Below are 19875 nucleotides of genomic sequence, written 5' to 3'. Positions count from 1 at the left end.
TGGTCAATAAGATTTCCCTTTTTCTTAAAATCTTCTTACAGAAAATGATGAACGATAACAACCTTGTGAGACATTTGGATGCCTGTGAGACGATGGGTAATGCTACAGCCATTTGCTCTGACAAAACTGGAACTCTCACCATGAACCGCATGACCGTAGTCCAGGCCTATGTGGCTGAAAAGCACCACAAGAAGGTCCCCGAACCGGAAAGCATCCCGTCCTCCACTTTAGACACGCTGATTCTGGGCATAGCTGTTAATTGTGCCTACACTACTAATATCATGGTAGGCATGTTAAAAAAAGAAGTATAGTGAGTGAGAAACTGGATTTAGAAACTCAATTTGGTGTCTCTTTGCTGTATTTTTCTTCAGCCTCCAGAAAAAGAGGGGGGTCTACCTCGTCAGCTAGGCAACAAAACAGAGTGCGCCTTGCTTGGCTTCTCTAAAGATTTAAAACGGGACTATCGGGCGATCCGCAATGAAATCCCCGAAGAGAAGCTCTACAAAGTCTACACCTTCAACTCGGTCCGCAAATCTATGAGCACAGTGTTGAAGATGGCGGATGGTAGCTTTCGGATGTTCAGCAAAGGAGCCTCAGAAATTCTCCTAAAAAAGTAAACCATGCTTTTCTCTTCTGGGCTCGGCCATGTTGTGTTAGATTTCTTATTGCATTTTATTTAGTTTTAAATTCTCTCATCAATTTTTCAATCGCTGTGAAAGTTGTTTAAGTGGTTCCTTTTCAGACGTGTTCCTGCTGGCCAGACTTTGCACCTAATGATGTGTATTAGCTTAAGTAGCTAAGAATTTCAAGTGTATCCCACCCAAGCCCCTTACGTTGAGACTTAAGGTAACGGCTCAGTAAGCTTCTTAATCAAGCAGGCTTCTTTTTAACCCACAGACGGCTTAGTGTTATATCTAATTACATAAGCACATTACTGAAATGTGTGTTTTCTGTTTCCTCACACTTTAATTTAATCCGAAAAACTTTTTTTTACATTTTAATCCTCTTCCTATCTGCCTTTTTGCCTTTATTTTTGCACACATTTATGGTTTAATTTAGCAAATGTTATTTTTTTTAACAGGTGCTACAAAATCCTGACTGCAAATGGCGAGCCAAAGGTCTTCCGCCCGCGGGACCGAGATGACATGGTGAAAAAAGTCATCGAGCCCATGGCCTCAGAGGGGCTGAGGACCATCTGCCTTGCATACAGAGATTTTCCTGCTTCCGATGGTGAACCTGACTGGGATAATGAAAATGATATTCTCAGTGGATTGACATGCATCTGCGTGGTGGGCATTGAGGATCCTGTGAGACCAGAGGTAACAGTAAAACTGAATACACAAGTTTGCTAATGTGAATTCTTCTTACAAGTGCCTTTTTAAAAGAAAAGGCTCTCCATCCAATCTGATTGAGCTTGAGCTATTTAGTTTGTTTTATACATTTTTTTTTTTTTAAAGTTTCAGTCTTAAAAGGAAGTGTCATTGCTAAATTGAACTTTTAGATGCTGCTGAAATTTGGTGATAAGATAGTGGATACCCTTGGAATTCGTCCATCTGACAAAGACTTGGTAAGGAGCGGCAGCTCAGTGGGGTTTCCTCTGCTGGCCACTCAGGATTTCTAAGAAAAGGAATTGAGTGATGTGGGCTCAGCTCTTTTAAATGGTTACAATCAAAGGCCGTTTCCCCACAGTGAGAACACTAATGTGGAAGAGACAACTTTGTAATGTCTCTTTAGGTGCTGTACTTTCGTATACTTAGCTTGGCTTCCGGTATATTTTTGTCAAGTGTGCTGCACTCTAAATTAGCTTGCTGGAAACATTTCAGAATGGTTAGAGGGATGTCTTAATGTTGGCTGTGAGACATACAGACGACAACATTCCTTTGGATTCAGCATCTATGTTTCCTGATGTCTTATTTTAAAACCCCAGCTGAATGTCTCCGATTTTTACCTTGTGTGTCTTCTTCAGGTCCCGGATGCCATCCGGAAATGCCAACATGCTGGAATCACAGTGCGAATGGTGACTGGGGATAACATTAACACAGCTCGTGCCATCGCTTCCAAATGTGGAATCCTACAGCCTGGAGATGACTTCCTCTGCCTGGATGGAAAAGAGTTCAACCGCAGAATACGCAACGAAAGAGGAGAGGTGCGCCACAATAAATTATACTAACATCAGAAATTTCACCATGAACTGCTGAAATTGAATTAGAGCTTTTTTGTTTCCATCTTCTTAGATTGAACAAGAGCGCATTGACAAAATCTGGCCCAAACTAAGAGTTCTGGCTCGGTCATCTCCCACAGATAAACACACCTTAGTTAAAGGTATCAATGTTTTAAATGTATAAGTGAATCTAAAATTATGTTTTATATTTTTATTATGACACAGCTCACAGCTTTTTTCAAACAATGTTCATTTTGTTTTCCTTTTTTAGGCATTATTGACAGCACAATAGCAGAACAGAGGCAGGTAGTCGCAGTGACAGGAGATGGTACAAATGATGGTCCTGCCTTGAAGAAAGCTGATGTTGGTTTTGCCATGGTGAGTATTCTTTTATATTTTAAACATTCATTTTAAAGGGCTTGATGTTATCCTTATAAGCAAGTTAGAATGATAAATCTTCTAAAAACATGAATCCTTTCCCTTTTTTTTTTGTTTTCAGGGTATCGCTGGGACAGACGTTGCTAAGGAAGCATCAGACATCATTCTGACTGATGACAACTTTTCCAGCATTGTGAAAGCCGTCATGTGGGGACGAAACGTCTACGACAGCATCTCCAAGTTCCTCCAGTTTCAGCTAACCGTGAATGTTGTGGCAGTCATCGTAGCATTTACAGGAGCCTGCATCACACAGGTAAAACACTTTTGTTACTGAAACCAAAAGTGGTTTCAGATACCCTTATTACTTACTGTGCAGTTCTAGCGATGACATCATTATTTTCCCCCACCCGTTATTTTCTATACTTCTTTTAAGATTTCCCCCGTTTTGTCCTTTCCTCTCTGCTACTAGGACTCTCCACTGAAAGCAGTTCAGATGTTATGGGTAAACCTGATTATGGACACATTTGCATCATTAGCTTTGGCCACCGAGCCCCCAACAGAATCCTTGCTGCTGAGAAAGCCTTACGGCCGCAATAAGCCTCTAATATCCCGCACCATGATGAAGAACATTCTCGGTCAGGCCGTATACCAGCTGATCATCATCTTTACGCTGCTTTTTGCTGGTAAGAAGCTCTTTTCATTCTGAAGTTGTGTAGCTTTTTTTGGGCATGATTATGTCCTTTTTAAAAGCCTTAAATATATGTTTTTCTTACAGGAGAGAAGTTGTTTGACATTGACAGTGGCAGAAATGCTCCCCTCCATGCCCCACCCTCCGAACACTACACTGTTGTTTTCAACACCTTTGTTATGATGCAGCTTTTCAACGAAATCAACGCCCGCAAAATACATGGAGAACGGAATGTCTTTGAGGGCATTTTCAACAACCCCATCTTCTGCAGTATAGTCTTTGGCACCTTCGTCATTCAGGTAAATTAGGCCGAAGACTTCTGTGGCTATGTTTTGTGCTACAAGCCGACGCTACTTGTACATGAAAATAATTCTGTCTTATTTTGTTTTTCTAGATAGTTATAGTGCAGTTTGGAGGGAAACCATTCAGCTGTGTGGCTCTGACCATTGACCAGTGGCTGTGGTGCACTTTCTTAGGCTTTAGCTCCTTGCTCTGGGGACAGGTAGGACAATAGCTGTGCTTTATTTTTATTACAGCAAGATATTATGTGCTATTACATTGCCCCCTTGTGTTGAACTTGCTGGATGATTGAGATGTTTAGATTTACACAGTCTAATTTTAATATCTTCACATTACATGACAAAGGTAAATTGGGGTGCATCTTGTTTATTTACTGGTTCACAACCATTATGGCAGAAGAACTTTTGTCAAAAACAAAACAGGGCCATCTTAGGAAATTTGGTAGCATCTTTCTCATTTTGTCACCTTACAATCATAAACCTAAAGTATTTTACTGGGATTTGTTGTGATGGTGTATTATATTCAGCCCCACTGAGTCGATACGTTGTAGAACCAACTTTCATTGCTGTTACTGATGCATTGCTTTCCAGTCACGTTTCTACCAGTTCTACATGTAGAGACTGAGGTTCTGTCCATTTTTCTTCCCACCTTCTCCGTACGTCATTAGGCTGATTTAAGTAAAAGTTCAGTTTTGGTCTGATCAGAGTGCCTTCATCCATAGGTTTGTTGTGTCCCATACGTTCTCTGTTGCAAACAGGAGGTCTCATAGCTTTCTTCCAACTAAGGCTTTGGTCCTTTCACTCTTCCATAAAGGCCAGGGGTCTCATTTGTGAAACTTTGGATAGAAACTATACTAAAGGTGTACGTAGGCTTAAAAGCCGAAAATGGCATACGCCAAGGAAAATCCAGACTTATAAAACCAAGCTCATAGCTGCTTAAAGTTTATTTTCAAAAGGTACTTTTAATCTGACAAAGGAGCCCATTGGAACGCAGATTAAATTTACGGAGATGTACCTGCATGATCGCCTGTGTTTTACCTGAGATGAAATTACACACAGGTGAACAGTTTACTAACTAGGTGGTTTCTGAAGGTAGTTGGTTGCACTGGATTTAATTTAGGGGATCGGAGTAAAGAAGGCTGAAAACAAATACACACTTGTATTTATTTTTTATTTTTTTTTACTTGTAACAATTTTAAATTTAAAAAACAAGCGTCTTTTCCATTTCATTTTTTATTTACCTCTGTTTGTTGCTGTATAACATAAATTCGAGGGGTGTGAATACTTTGTAATCTGCCACATCATATGCTTTTTCAAACTTACAAGATTAATTTTTTTCTTATTTTGATAATGTTGAAAATGCAATATATGCAGAACACCCAGTCTGAACAGCGAGTCCACAAACAGCTGAAGATGCTTTTTCCAAGCTACAGATATGTTTCATTTAAATTATTTATTCCTCTACACGGACCTGTGCCTTTCACTTGCATTATGCACAAGCTTTCATTGGAAAGAGTGTTTTTCCACTTCTACTTTACATGTGATGTTTGACTGTTTCTTGGAATGATTTATCATTGTCCGAGTCTTTAGAGGTTGATTATCTGTTAGGTTAGGGTTCCGGTTTTAAGGAATGTGCCACATGTACTTACAGAGCTATCTCCAAGGATAAAACCAGTTCACACGTCGGGTTTTCTTCATGAATGTGCGCGTTTTGTTTTTTTGTTGTTTTTTTTTTCCCAGGTCATCTCCTCAATACCCACCAGTCGCTTAAAATTCCTGAAAACAGCAGGCCACGGCACCCAGAAGGACGAAATCCCAGATGAAGAATTGGAGGAGCTGGAGGACGTGGATGAGATCGACCACGCTGAGCGAGAGCTTCGTCGAGGTCAGATCCTCTGGTTCCGAGGCCTCAATCGGATCCAAACTCAGGTAATGGTCCACTACATTTCGCCGCATGTCACACAACACCAAACAAAACACCGTGGGAATCAGAAGCCATAAACCTTTTAACTCTCTATTGCTCTTCCAGCTTAAAGTCTCTGCTGTGTTCTTTCTCTGTATTTTTAAAGAATGGCTCTTACCCTGAAAGTAAACATTTTATTTCTTTAATTTTTCTTCTGCCTTTTGAGCTTAAGCAAATTTGTTAAGCCTATTTCTGACTGAAACTAAGTCCATGTGTTGTAAACGCAACTAGTGTGAAAGTACTGATTAGTTTGGATGGAAAGCACAGTGGAGCAGTAAACAATGGAATGGCTATAGCTGGAAGGATGGGAAGGGTCTGCTCAGAAAAGAGGGAAATTCAGGTCAGATTTTTGGATGAAGAATTTGCTCCTATCAGTGTCTTCGAACCTGACCACTTCCCCCTTTTTACACCCCTGTTTTCTGACTATGTCAAAGTCCAATTTCAAAGTGACATATATTCTCTGGTTACTGCTGCCTATCTTTATTTTATTTTTTCTCTCTTTCTCCTCTGGCTGTGTTGTTTTATTTCCCTCTGGGCTTTCTCCTGTCACGCTGTCTGATTCTTTGCAGATGGATGTTGTGAGTGCGTTCCAGAGTGGAACTTCCTTTCAGGGGGCTCTAAGGCGGCAGGCCTCCAACTCCAGCCAACAGCAGCACGATGTAACCAATGTTTCTAGCCCTACACATGTAGCCTTTTCTACTACTACCACTACTGCCACTGCTGCCAACTCCGCTTCTGCCACTGTGGGGTGTGAGTGCGTGTTCTCCTTTAGTGCATGAGACTTCTCCTTTTTTTATTTTTATTTTTTTCTTCTTCTAACATCTTTCTCTTCCTCTCTTTTTCTCACCTAACGTTCAACTTTTACACTCTCATGCTTCCCCTAATGTTCCCTCCCCTGCGTTTATTCCAAACAAAAGACACCAAACCAAACTACATTTTCCATACTGCTTCGATAACTCTGCTGTATATAAATGTCCCCTGTAACCAGGTCGCTTCAAGCATCAAGGTGTTTTATCTGTGTCATCCTGTTTTCCGTTCTGCTTCTGCTTGGGTCTGAGGAATGGAAACCTTTCACTGTTATATTGCGGGGAGGGGTGGGGGGCTGCGATGTGTTTATTTGTTAAAGATTATACCCAGGATTCAGCAGGTTTGTCTGCAGCTGCCTCAGTCTGCTCTGTACCTTTGTAGCACCCATGGGTCTTTGTCGCAGCTCTCTAGTCCCTGGTTGGGTAAATGTTTTGAGTATATGCCCATGATCACGAGCTAAACAGAGAAAACCCATGACGCGGAAACTTTAGTGGAAATCAGATCAAGTTTCAGTGGATTTCTCAGCAGTCAGTGGTTAAATAACAATGCCTTTCTTTCCAACTGTGGTGATGCTGTGGAAAAGATTTGGGTCAGTTGAATCTTCACCTGCACCCTGCAGTCAGACGAAACTAAAGCTGCCGGGACCAAGATTGTAGCTGTGTTGGGATTCAGTGCTGTGAAAAAAAATGTTTGCTCCCCTTACAGATTTCTTCAGCTTTTGCTTTTCTTGTCAAACTTAAATGTTTCAGATCGTCAAACAGATCGTAATAATACACAAAGTTAATCCGAGTAAATAGGAAACACGGTTTATAAATTATGATTCTTTTATTAGGAGAGAAAAGCTACCGAAACCAGTCTGGCCCCATCTGGAAAAGTAATTACCCCCTAAACCTAATTGCTGTTTGTAACCTCCCTTGGCAGCAACAAGTTGCAACGAGTCTTTTACATCTGAGTGGAGGAATGTTTGCCCAATATTGCTCGAAGAATTACTTGAATTTATCACACCGTCAGTTTTTTGAGCATGTTGAAGGAAATGCAACAGCCTACAAAATCGGGTTCAAGTCGGGTCATGCTTAGTCAACATTAAAACCTTTATTTTGAGGCAAATGTCACAAACTGACATAACATCCTCCTCCGGGGTTTTCTGCTGAACAGCAGAATTCATCGTTCCATCAGATAAAGCGAGCTGTCCAGGTCCTGAAGCAGCAAAGTAGCCCCAGACCATCACACTGCTACAATCACGTTTAACGGTTGGGAAGAGCATAAAACCCTCTCGGTTTTCTGGGCAGAATTACTTTTTCACAAAATTCCAGGTTGGTTTAACTTCTTACTTTAATAGGTTCAATGTTGATTTCAAAGCCACTACTTGTTTCCTCACGTTATCTTTGCTTATGATTGAAATGTGTTTGATTTGAGACATAAGTGTCCAAGTTCTTCATGTTGAAAACTGGATCGTTGTTGTTTGATGGCGCCATTTCCAAAGGCCCTTGATAGGATTTTACTCTCACTGACTTTTTCTCTTTCAGGTCTAACCAGGAAGAGCCTGAAGTGTCTAGATTTTAAACATCTAGGAGATGCCATGAAAGCAGCCTCAGGGAATAAATGCACACTTGAATGTAAAACCATGACACTCTACATTAACGGTTCTGCTTTTCCCTGCTTTTAGGGTGAAGTCTCTCAGATAAAGAGCATTTTATTATCAAACTCTTCCTTACAGATGTTGTCTCATGTCTTCCTTCAAGCGAATACTTGCTTATTGATAGATTGTGTCCAATATGGCAAAGTTTGGCCAAAATGATCTTTGAATGCCAGTGTCTTCCCACATATTCTTCCTTAGATACTATGAAATGTGTCATGGGCTATACTCAAAGGTTTACTACCATCGAACAAAAGGTAGCACCGTGCTCTGCATGGGTTCAAAGTCTCTGGTCTCGTTTGTGAGTTTTCTCCTACCTGTGCTGTTTTTGACTTGTACACGAGCTTGTAGACATGCTTGGCTGCTGCAGCTTCTTTGTTTTTCCTCCACGAACATAAACTACAACTGACCACCACTTGTTTTTTCTTCTGTCTTTCTCTCTACCCTTCGTCTCTCTCTGTCCTATAGTTCTGTTCCTGTCCTACTCTTTGCTCTTTAATAAGCATGTCCGACAGTGATGAACATTCCTCACCATTAATGGTTAAATGAAACACAACCTCCTAGCAAGAGATTTCTGCAAATAATGCTACTACTACAGTACAAATTTAAACATCCTATTTAAGAGCATGAATTCCTGCATCAGATTAACGTTTTCTTGCCAGAAAAAAGTTAATTTTAAAGCGTTCCGTTTAGTTTATCACAAATTACAGCAAACCTGATTTATTTTATTTTTTTTTTTATTCTACACAATACCGGCTGGTGCATTTAGTTGTGAATTTCAGTATATTTTCTTTATTCAGACACATATGAAGTTGTTACGGCAGTTTTTATTAACAGATACTGAGGGCCTTTTTCCGCTGCACATTCTTATCAGTAATGCATTCCCCTTCAGCTTTTCAGCCTTTCACGTTACAGCCACAAGCTTGAATGTTTTCTAATGGGATTTTGTGCGATAGACCAACACAAAGTAGCACATAACTGTGAAGTGGAATGAAACTATATATATATGGTACTGCTGTTTTCTTACACATTTTAAATGAAAAGTGTTTCCATATATATGTGCTCTTTTACATCAATACCTAAAATAAAATACAGTCCAATCAAGTGTCTGCAGAAGTTACCTAAAACACAATCACCTGGTGGCATATGGTGGTGGCAGGATTGGAGGGAGGATTATTTTTATTTGTAAGCAAACACCTTGAAATCAATCTGTTATTTTCCTTCCACAGTTATGCACAAGTTTGTGTCGGTGTGTCTCATAAAATCCCAATAAAACACACTGCAGTTTGTGGTTGGAATGGGACAGAATGTGATAAAGTTTCGAGGGGTGTGAAAACCTTTACAAAGCACTGTAGATGGCCCATCCTCAATGGTGAAGCAGACTCCCTGGTGCCGATTACAAAAGTCCAAGACTATTGAGTTTTAATCTAAAGAGACCCAGCTCATTGTTTATTTCACTCTATGGTGAACGTTTAAAAAAAACCAAAAAACTAGCATTAAATATTAGCGCCCTCTTAAAGCATACAAGGTTACCCTATTACTAGATGCTTTTTCCTCAACATCCATGCAAGATAGTTTCCTCTGTGTCTAACTTGAAATGTGGTATCTGTAGCTATATATGAGCCTTTTAGTTGTGAAAAATCATTATAATTAGAGGCCGCTTCACACTGTTTAATATGGAAGATTTGAAAGACGACATGACTGAAAGACTGACATTTTAGGGCACCTTTAGCATCTTACAATCGCACAGTTACCAATATCAGCGGTGTACTGTGTGTATTCCTTGGAGAATATAGAGCCTTACCTTCACTTTGAGATTTACCCAAAATTCCCAAATGTATCATGTTTCACAACAGGTAGAATCAAACACGTGAAAAATACAAAACCAGCAGACACATTTCTCCGATGCTAAAAATGGGAAACCTTGACCCGTTTTCTTTCAGTAACTACTTTCATTGAGAAAAGGGATGTTGGCTCAAATTACCAGTGCCATATGGTCCCTTTTCTGATTGGCCCAACAAGGTGAAAATTAGAAACTTCAGACCACCAGCTGATTCCAAGGTGGATGTGTATGACATATAAAGTATTAACAAATAAATCCAGTTGTCAGTTGCCTTAAAGAAGCATTAGTAACACAGATAGAATTGAAACTTTTACTGGATCTCATCTCGTTAATTTAAATGATCTAACATTCAAAGGTTCTTTCACTAACTTGAGTGAGAACAACCAAACTTTTGTATGACGACTTAAGATCTCACCTGCACGTGTCTGAGAAGCTCCTCATTCACAGATTTTTCTCCTTTTGAAGCCCTTTAAACTCACCTTGTTACTGAGAGATTAAAACCTTTGTTCGGAGTCTGTTTAATCCGGGATGTTGATCCGAGATTTTAACTTGAGTTTTGCGCAGCGTCACTAAAGATGTGCCTTTTCCTGTCCCTTCCTCCAGATCCGAGTGGTGAATGCATTCCGCAGCTCCATCTCCCTCTATGAGGGGCTGGAGAAGCCCGAGTCGCGAAGCTCAATCCACAACTTCATGACCCATCCCGAGTTCCGGATAGAGGACTCGGAGCCCCATATCCCCCTGATTGATGACACCGACGCAGAGGACGACGCTCCCACCAAGCGCAATTCTGCCAGTCCGCGCAACACCACACCCACTCCGCCTTCACCCTCACCTTCAGCCTCACCTGCCACCACCGTGGCCCCCAGCACGCCGGTTTCCCCCTCCCCCAACCAGAACAATAACGCTGTAGAAAGCAGCAACCACCTCGTCCCAGACGGCCCCAAATCAGGAACGCCGTCAACCCCAGGGAGCCCACTACACAGCCTGGAGACCTCCCTTTGATCTGACCCAGCTCCACACGGCTGCACCTGTTTCCTTTCCCACCACCAAGAAGCTCCACTCAGACAAACAGCCGGACACTTGTAGAGGAGAGACGAAGGTCTAAACGGAAAGGAGTCTTGAGTGAGCTTGGCTTGGGCTGGACTGAAAGAACAGCAAACATTCAGAGGAATGTACGGCTTGATGTGGATTCTTTGATTTCTATCTTTTCTCTGTTGGTTCTTGTTAATACCCTGCTGCAACACAAGGACTCGGTCTCCATCCCACCCTCCTTGGTAACTTTTTTTTGTTAGTTTTGTTTTTCTGGGTTGCAAGCGGTGATTATAAACTCAGATTGAAAGTGACCTGTTTTTATTACTCTAATATTATTGCTGTTATTTGAATTGAGAAGGTGAGCTCGTCCTCTCGCCGCGAGGGTCGTCCTGTAATGAAAGAACTTTTGGCTTCTCTTTTATCTGGAGGATGTTGTATATTTATTTCTATGGTCCTTCTCATTCAAAACCTACTTCTGCTTTATTGGCTGTTAATATTGACTTATTTATGTTTTTGGAAAAAAACAGGTCTGTTTACAAAGTTTGTAGATAGTTATTTTTTTCTGTTTGTAGGCAAAAGAGCTTCCTGATGTGTAATTCAGAAAACTGGGACAGTATAAACATTATTGAGAGGATTATTTCAGATACTGCTGTATTTTCAGGAAAAAAGGGTGTTTCTATTGAAACTTAACTATTTTTGCCTGCAAGTTTTGTTATATATTTGTCTATATAGAACCTTCTAGCCAAACCGATGAACATAAAGGCTTGTACAGAAAAAGAGGTCCACGAGGTGTTTTCACAGGAGACACTGCTGGAAAGACAACGGCCTCTCTCCACTAGCATCGTTATAAATATTCTTCCATTACTTTAATAGTTTTCATGTGCACAAAATGTTCTGGATTCCCTTTTCATTCATTTTGTTGTGTTTGAGAATTTCCACGTGTTGAAAGGTTCATTATTTTAAAAGGGATTTTAGAAAACCGTCTGGGCCTGTACTTAACAAGCATCTCACTCAGAATCCAGCTGGGAGTTGGGAGGCACACAAACTTATACCTCCTACATCTGTTTTCAGCGCAGCGAGGTTCTCTTTAGATCTGTGGAACGGTAGTTTAAAAACATCTTTGTAGTCACAGTTGCGTCCTTTAGTGAAGCAGTTTGCTTTGCGGTTTAAATCATCCAGATGAAGTTTATTTTAAGGCTAAAACAAACTTTTTTTTAGTCACTTTAGTTCAACTTGGCACTCGGCCACTGAATCATGTTTTCAGTGAGGTAGTCATACAGACTAATTATGAATGTGCCTTGGCTACAACAGTGATTTAATTGATCCTGATCCAATCATTTACCACCTTCAGGAAACTCCTCACGGAGAAAACGCTCTTGTTTCTACAGCTAAAAGCAGGACCAAATAAAAACCACCTTCGTTTCAAATATTTTGGGTTGGGAAGGAATAAAATCTCCTCCCATTGGATGCTTGATAATTATAGATCCTGGTAATCATTGAAAAAAAATGTCTATAAGCAAACCATTAGCGCCTGCCAATGTGCAATACTGACATATATTTACTCAGGCATAAAAAAAAATCCATAAAAATCTTCGTGTATTTAGGGAGCAAAATGTTTGTCGGGCAAAAAGAAAAATATCAGTTCATCCACTTTTAAGATCATGCTCTAAAAGTTTAAAAACGTTTTCTGCTTTTTAAAAATGTTTTAATAAATTTCGTTCGTGCTTTCTTCTTAAGCCTGTCCATAAGACTCATTTCACTCATATTAAATGTTTCTGCATTTGGTTTGTTTGTAAATTTGTTTTGAAACCTAAAGTACTGGAAACGCTAAGGATTGGACATGTGCATTTTTCAAGAAGAAATACTAGGCATACACTGGTATCTATCTGCACAGGGTACTTTATACATGCTGTACTGTGTTTATAGTTTTCAATAAAAGTTGTCACTGGACCATGGCCTTACTTTTATTTATTTAGATTCTGTTGAGGCCCTCTTCATACCTGTTTGCTGTGGTTTTGTAAGTTTGCTGGTAGTGTCTGTTGTCCCTTTGCTCAGCAGTTCTGCTCTTTCTAGGAGAATTCTACCGTTTCCATTTTTTTCAATATATCCTGATAGTATTTGGATGCCGTCAGTAATAATCGCAAAGGTGGGTGGTCTTGTTGTTTTACTGATGTGCCTGGCGGTAACATCCAACTCCATTTTTCCACCTCATCTGTATGGTTGATACTAGATTTTTACCAGAACTATATAAAAAGACACGTTACTTTTTTTTTTTGCTTTCGGAATTTAAATAACATTTTTTGTTTGTTTTGGGTAATTTGGGACTACCAACATTATCCCAACTAATATTTCTCCTTTCAACAGATTCTCCCACCTGAGCTTTAAGCCTTTGCAGCTCCTCCAGAGTTAATATGGACCTCTTGGCTATCTTTGATTAGTGCTCTCCTTGCATCTTCAATACTGGCTACTCTGTTGGTTTATTACAGAAATAACATTCAAGTTTGATTTTAATGTGACAAAACAAACTTGAAGGGTGGAACTTTATGCTAACTCTTGAGTCCTCTCTCCCGTCCTCCAGAAGTGCAGCTGTACACCCTCCTCTTCATCTGCTGTTGAGGTGGTTCTTGCAGAAGAGGAGACACCACCTGAAATAACTGCAGATGTTGCAGCAGACTTCCAATGCTCAGCTGTGGAGGGATGGAGGACGGAAACAAAGAAGGGAAACTGATGGTTTCCCCATATGTATTAACATACATTCATCTCCACCTATGAATCAAAAGGATTGCATTTGATGCTTTAATTTGTGTCGAAACTAGGCGTGTAGCTATGATTTGTGCTGCTGCAGCTCCTGCTGTGCTATTTGATGACTCTAAGCAGTGCGTAGTGAAGACTGCAAATTTACTGTTGCTGCTGGATCCTTGGAGCCTTCAGTCTGACCACAACACAGCAATTCATTCTTCTCAGGTGCAAATTTCATGTGTAGTTTGTCTGTGTTCTATGTGTCTCCTCCTGCAAGATTTAAACTGAGGATCCCCTGCATTCCTGTGGCATTTTATTCATCTGCACACCTGTTCCTGACCAGATTCCAGTCTTTATAATGCAATGTTTAAAATCATGTCAACGCTTTTGAATGTTAAAATGTTATGCAGGTTTTTTTTTTTATTATTTTTTGGGGGGTGTGGGAGTTTTGTTTTTTTCCCAACCTGTTATGGATTCAACAGTTCAGGGGGAAAACAAGCCAATTGAACAACATGAGTTTCTAAACAAGGCTGTCCAGTTTCTCTATTCATCAGAGAAGGTAAGCTCGTGGCTGGAGACGGCACCACAGAACACGTCTTTTCATCTAAGTAAATCCAATGGATTGAATTACTAAGTTTGCAAATATCTCCTCATTTCATGGCAATGTACCTGAACACAACACTTAAATAGCTTTTTAGCTTCACTTGTGGAAAACAAAATATAAATATAACTTTGTCCACCAGCAATAAAAGCATTTTCTCCATATGTAATATTAGGGTTGAGGCTTTCTTTTCTATACTATGGGTTCAGATCCATCAAAGCATTCAAATGCTTACTAGGTTGTAATTTAAGCCTTAAAAAATAAAAAAAAACTCCATAATATAAGTAATGGTCAAGCTTGTTACAATTGCTGTAATTGATTATTTATACCAAGTCAAGAATATATCAAACACTGCATCATAGAGTTGGACAGAAATACAGAGAACAGCAGTTAACTGTAAATTACTAATTTTTTGTGCAAAACTTGTATATGACCACATTTATTGGACAAGGATATTTATGTTCTAGCTCATTTTTTTTAAGCTTCAATGTTGATGTATTATTTTAAATGTAACATCATGTATCTGTCTATAGTGCTTTTCCAGCATTAATATAAAAGCCAAGATCAAACAAAATGGGCACTCTTGTACAATTTAGGATATATTTTTGTATTTGTTGCAGAAATATATATATATGCTGAAGGCATTCACACAATAAACCATTGCGGTCCTGTTTCTCTTTATTATTATGTATATCTAACACTTTTTTTGGCACTTATCTCCTTCATTCTTTGTGCTATATCAGCCATTCAACTTTTAAAATGTTCAGCTCATTTAGGACTTTACGGCTATGACTTTTGGTATTAATACTTTTTATACTTTTTAAAATATTTAGATTTTGTGCCAATTTTTGGCCCATTGAAATGAATGGAAAATCTTAAAAATTCTCTCTTTCACAGCTTATTACTTCTACATACTTTCAGCTAGAAATCCCATTCAACTTTTAAAATGTTCACAAGCCATTAAGCTATCTTCAAGTAATTCAGCTTTTTCACATCTGTTACGGTTCTTCTACAATTGCGATTCAAATTTTACGCAAATTGTTTGACGTTTTCGATTTTATAATGTAATCCAATGGCGGAATTCATCAGTTGGTAGAGTGTACACTCTAGGTTTTTTAATAACCTGAGAAAGAACGAACAAACTTTCCTCACTCGCTCAATTTTCACTCTACCTATAGAAATTATACATCTAAACGTAGGATGCTCTTTCGCAATTCAGAAAATGTCACCCTCATTGATGTGGGACTAACAGATTTCCGGGAACATGCCCCGAAGCAACGCAAAGTCAACACACCCTGAATGGGAAACCTATAAGAATTTCAGAAAAAATCAGAGCAAAAAATCATTAAACTCACATGTTTTTGAATCGCCGCCTCTCATAAACCGTTCGAGGTAGACATGAGCCTTGTGGAGATTTATCTTCAGACCTTGCTGGCGCTCACAGTGAAGGAATTGTTTTTGATATCTTTTATCATTTTGTCATAAAAAAGGTTTGTTGAGGAGTACCAAATCTGTCCTACCCAAAATTGCTTGAAATTAACAAATTTCCAAATTATCCACTTTTCTACACTGTCACATCTACACAGATTTATGTAGACACATGAAAATCTCCAGGATTGTTCACCGATCCCTGCTGATACCTACGGTCCAAAAATTGTTTGGATACCTTTTATCGTTTCCTCGTGAAGTAGGTTTGTTTGACAGTGAAAAATTCACCTTCACTCAAGTTAAAAATGGTCAAAATTATCCACTTTTTTACAGGGTCACACCTTCCAGACAGATTTTTGTAGAAAATTGAGAAGCTCCATGATTGTTCAGCAAGGCCTGCTGATTAATACAGTGCATGAATCAAATTGATAGCTCTATAGTTTCCGAGGTATTAGATGTTGTTTGAGAGCATGTTCAGGCATTTTTGTGTTTTTCTCCATTTTTCCCTTTCAATTCACCTAGTGTTGTGCCTTTATTATTATATTTTCAACAAAAATGTGTTAATATTCTTGTTCCCTGTTCGTTCTGAGAAAAACGGTCCAAGAATGACGTTGATAGCCCTTACAGTTTCCGAGTTATGGGCAGTAGTTCGGGAGCATGTCCCACCATGTTATAAAGCCAGGCCATGATGAGACAAAGTGTGGTGCTGCGTGAGTGAGAAACAGCAGCTGTTGGGCGCTCATTAATTACCATAGCAACAAAACACAGCTGCCAGTGACCTTAAGTAACCTCTGACAGAGAGTGGCTCTGAGGCTGAGCTCAGGCCAGAAGCTTCCATGAGTGATCACAATAAGTCAGTCATAGCTGACAACCACATTAGATTTTCAAAATAAGACCTACACATAGTCTACAAAATAAGAGCCTTTTTTCACACTGGACATCAACCTTCCATATTTACAAATGATTTTTTTTTAAGCTGATAATAGCATAAACAATGATTTCAGCCAAGCAAGCAGGTTCTATATGACTAATGGAAATAACCCCGACTTGAAAGTACAACCCTGCTAGATTTTCAAAATAAGACAAAACATGCTCTACAAAATAAAAGCCTTTACATTTTAAACTATAGAAAATTGCAGCACCGGGCTTCACAATAATGTTGGAGCTCATCCAGTGTAGGAAATAGGACCAGATCAGCCCTTTAAAATAAGGCTTACTGAAATGTTCAAAATAAAAGCCTCAACCTTCCATAGGTACTAATGATTTTTAAGCTGATAATAGCATAGAAAATGATTTTAGAACAACTAATTGAACTAACCCAGACCTGAAAGGACGACCTTGCTGGACTTTCAAAATAAGACAAAACATGCTCTACAAAATAAAAGTCTTTACATTTTAAACTATATATCATTGCAGGACTGGGCATTACACTACTGTTGGAGTTCACCCAGTTGGAAATGGGACTATGCTGGTCCTTTGAAATAAGGCTTACTGAAACTTTGAAAATAAAAGCCTCAGCGTTCCTTAGTTTGTATTGATTTTTTAAGCTGATAATAGCATACACAATGATTATAGAATAGCAAGCAGGTTCTTTATATCTAGTGGAAGTACGCCAGACCTAAAAGGACAACTACAGGTCCTTCTCAAAATATTAGCATATTGTGATAAAGTTCATTATTTTCCACAATGTAATGATGAAAATTTAACATTTATATATTTTAGATTCATTGCAAACTAACTGAAATATTTTAGGTCTTTTATTCTCTTAATACAGATGATTTTGGCATACAGCTCATGAAAACCCAAAATTCCTATCTCACAAAATTAGCATATTTCATCCGACCAACAAAAGAAAAGTGTTTTTAATGCAAAAAACGTCAACCTTCAAATAATCATGTACAGTTATGCACTCAATACTTGGTCGGGAATCCTTTGGCAGAAATGACTGCTTCAATGCGGCGTGGCATGGAGGCAATCAGCCTGTGGCACTGCTGAGGTCTTATGGAGGCCCAGGATGCTTCGATAGCGGCCTTTAGCTCATCCAGAGGGTTGGGTCTTGAGTCTCTCAACGTTCTCTTCACAATATCCCACAGATTCTCTATGGGGTTCAGGTCAGGAGAGTTGGCAGGCCAATTGAGCACAGTGATACCATGGGACTGTGGGTACTTGACACTGGACTTCTGGCATTTTGGCATTTCCTTCTCCCCAGTCTTCCTCCAGACTCTGGCAGCTTGATTTCCGAATGACATGCAGAATTTGCTTTCATCCGAAAAAAGTACTTTGGACCACTGAGCAACAGTCCAGTGCTGCTTCTCTGTAGCCCAGGTCAGGCGCTTCTCCGGCTGTTTCTGGTTCAAAAGTGGCTTGACCTGGGGAATGCGGCACCTGTAGCCCATTTCCTGCACACGCCTGTGCACGGTGCTCTGGATGTTTCTACTCCAGACTCAGTCCACTGCTTCCGCAGGTCCCCCAAGGTCTGGAATTGGCCCTTCTCCACAATCTTCCTCAGGGTCCGGTCACCTCTTCTCGTTGTGCAGCGTTTTCTGCCACACTTTTTCCTTCCCACAGACTTCCCACTGAGGTGCCTTGATACAGCACTCTGGGAACAGCCTATTGGTTCAGAAATTTCTTTCTGTGTCTTACCCTCTTGCTTGAGGGTGTCAATAGTGGCCTTCTGGACAGCAGTCAGGTCGGCAGTCTTACCCATGATTGGGGTTTTGAGTGATGAACCAGGCTGGGAGTTTTAAAGGCCTCAGGAATCTTTTGCAGGTGTTTAGAGTTAACTCGTTGATTCAGATGATTAGGTTCATAGCTCGTTTAGAGACCCTTTTAATGATATGCTAATTTTGTGAGATAGGAATTTTGGGTTTTCAAGAGCTGTATGCCAAAATCATCCGTATTAAGACAATAAAAGACCTGAAATATTTCAGTTAGTGTGCAATGAATCTAAAATATATGAATGTTAAATTTTCATCATGACATTATGAAAAATAATTAACTTTATCACAATATGCTAATATTTTGAGAAGGACCTGTATACTGGACTTTCAAAACAACACCTAGACATACCCTACAAAATAAACGTCTTCATATTTCACACAGCGATAATTGAAGCATTAGTCTTAACACTTTTGCTGGGACTCTGTGATGGAAATGGATCTACTTTATCCTTTCAAAATAAACTCACGGATATTTACAAAATAAAAGTCTCAACATTCCTTAGTTGGGGCCTGCCATAGCAATGAAGGGAGAACAGTGAGTGGCCTGACTCCCATGCCATTGCCTTGTGGCACCTATTACTACACATCTCTAAACTGGACTCTTTATTTATTGGCGACTGCCAAAGCAATGCAAGGACGCATGATAACAGGTGAAACAAGAACAGGTCTAGATAGACATCTTGACCTTCTACCCTCAATCATGATGCACACCGTTCTGTTGCTTTGGTTCTGTACCTCAGCCCCACAAACTTTGGCTCTGGTCCAAGAAGCACGCACCAAGAGGCAGGCTTCAGAAATTTTGTAGTTTATTATTATTATTATTGTGTGAATGCTAAAGAGTGAATAATTTTAAATGGCCATTTCATAGACTTTTGAATATACGCTCTATTAAGCATTAGCATTTTAGCTAATTTTAGCTTATACATTGCTTTTTGCATGGTAGATGGTTTAAATTAATATCAGCCTTCATGCTAGTGATAGCCAATATGCTAATGTTAGCATTTTAGCTTCTCTTTCTCCTTTCTTCGATCTTAACTGAAGAACACTTTTGCATTTTTTAGGTAATTTCTTGTTTGTTTTTGTCTTTCTTCAGCGTATTTGTTATTAGTTCATTTTTTCTGAAATTTCTGCTATTTTTTATGTATTTTAGCACTGACTTTAACTTCTTAGGCTATATTTTTGCTTCAGTCTATGCTTTTTCAGCTCATCTATGGCAGCACTTTCCTGCTTTTTTAAAGTTTTTGTCAGTTCTTGCATTTCAACAACTCTTTCAACAAGTAGTTTTGAGGTAACTTTACATTGTTAAGCTGTTTTATAGCTAATAGTCTTCCTGCTCAAACTGATCAGATGACAGTTTTTCTTTACTGTTTCTGCTATTTCTACCAATTTATCTGATTTTAGCAGATTTTCTGCAGTCAATTTCAGCTTGTTTCTGCCAGCTTTCAGCTAAAAAATTCAGCTTACAGCATTCACACTGCATTTTCGCAGGAAATGCAAATTTTTCCAGTTGTTTCTAATGTATGTATATAATTAAAGGCTCGTTCTATTTTCATTTTGCAATTATAGACGTACCACCATGC

At 39.4% G+C, this 19875-nt stretch overlaps 1 protein-coding gene across 5 annotated transcripts in view; it reads left to right on the top strand.

Moving 5' to 3' along the window:
• Positions 1 to 12757, top strand: part of atp2b1a (ATPase plasma membrane Ca2+ transporting 1a) — a 56288-nt gene extending 43531 nt beyond the window's left edge. For 3 of the 5 annotated variants that reach the window (XM_047389361.1, XM_047389362.1, XM_047389363.1), the window contains 13 exons: positions 42 to 284; positions 372 to 613; positions 1082 to 1319; positions 1967 to 2146; positions 2235 to 2322; positions 2433 to 2539; positions 2661 to 2852; positions 3009 to 3222; positions 3315 to 3526; positions 3622 to 3729; positions 5267 to 5455; positions 6059 to 6148; positions 10379 to 12757. In XM_047389361.1, the coding sequence (XP_047245317.1) occupies positions 42 to 284; positions 372 to 613; positions 1082 to 1319; positions 1967 to 2146; positions 2235 to 2322; positions 2433 to 2539; positions 2661 to 2852; positions 3009 to 3222; positions 3315 to 3526; positions 3622 to 3729; positions 5267 to 5455; positions 6059 to 6148; positions 10379 to 10777 (2502 nt within the window). In that variant the 3' untranslated portion in view covers positions 10778 to 12757. Of the gene's footprint in view, positions 1 to 41; positions 285 to 371; positions 614 to 1081; positions 1320 to 1966; positions 2147 to 2234; positions 2323 to 2432; positions 2540 to 2660; positions 2853 to 3008; positions 3223 to 3314; positions 3527 to 3621; positions 3730 to 5266; positions 5456 to 6058; positions 6240 to 10378 lie in introns of all 5 variants that reach the window. The other 2 variants (XM_047389366.1, XM_047389365.1) reach the window with 2 other exon arrangements.
• The last annotated feature ends 7118 nt before the right edge of the window (positions 12758 to 19875 follow it).

Source organism: Girardinichthys multiradiatus, chromosome 17 (assembly GCF_021462225.1).
Source record: "Girardinichthys multiradiatus isolate DD_20200921_A chromosome 17, DD_fGirMul_XY1, whole genome shotgun sequence".
Lineage (NCBI taxonomy): Eukaryota > Metazoa > Chordata > Actinopteri > Cyprinodontiformes > Goodeidae > Girardinichthys > Girardinichthys multiradiatus.
This window is presented reverse-complemented; position numbering and strand designations above follow the sequence as displayed.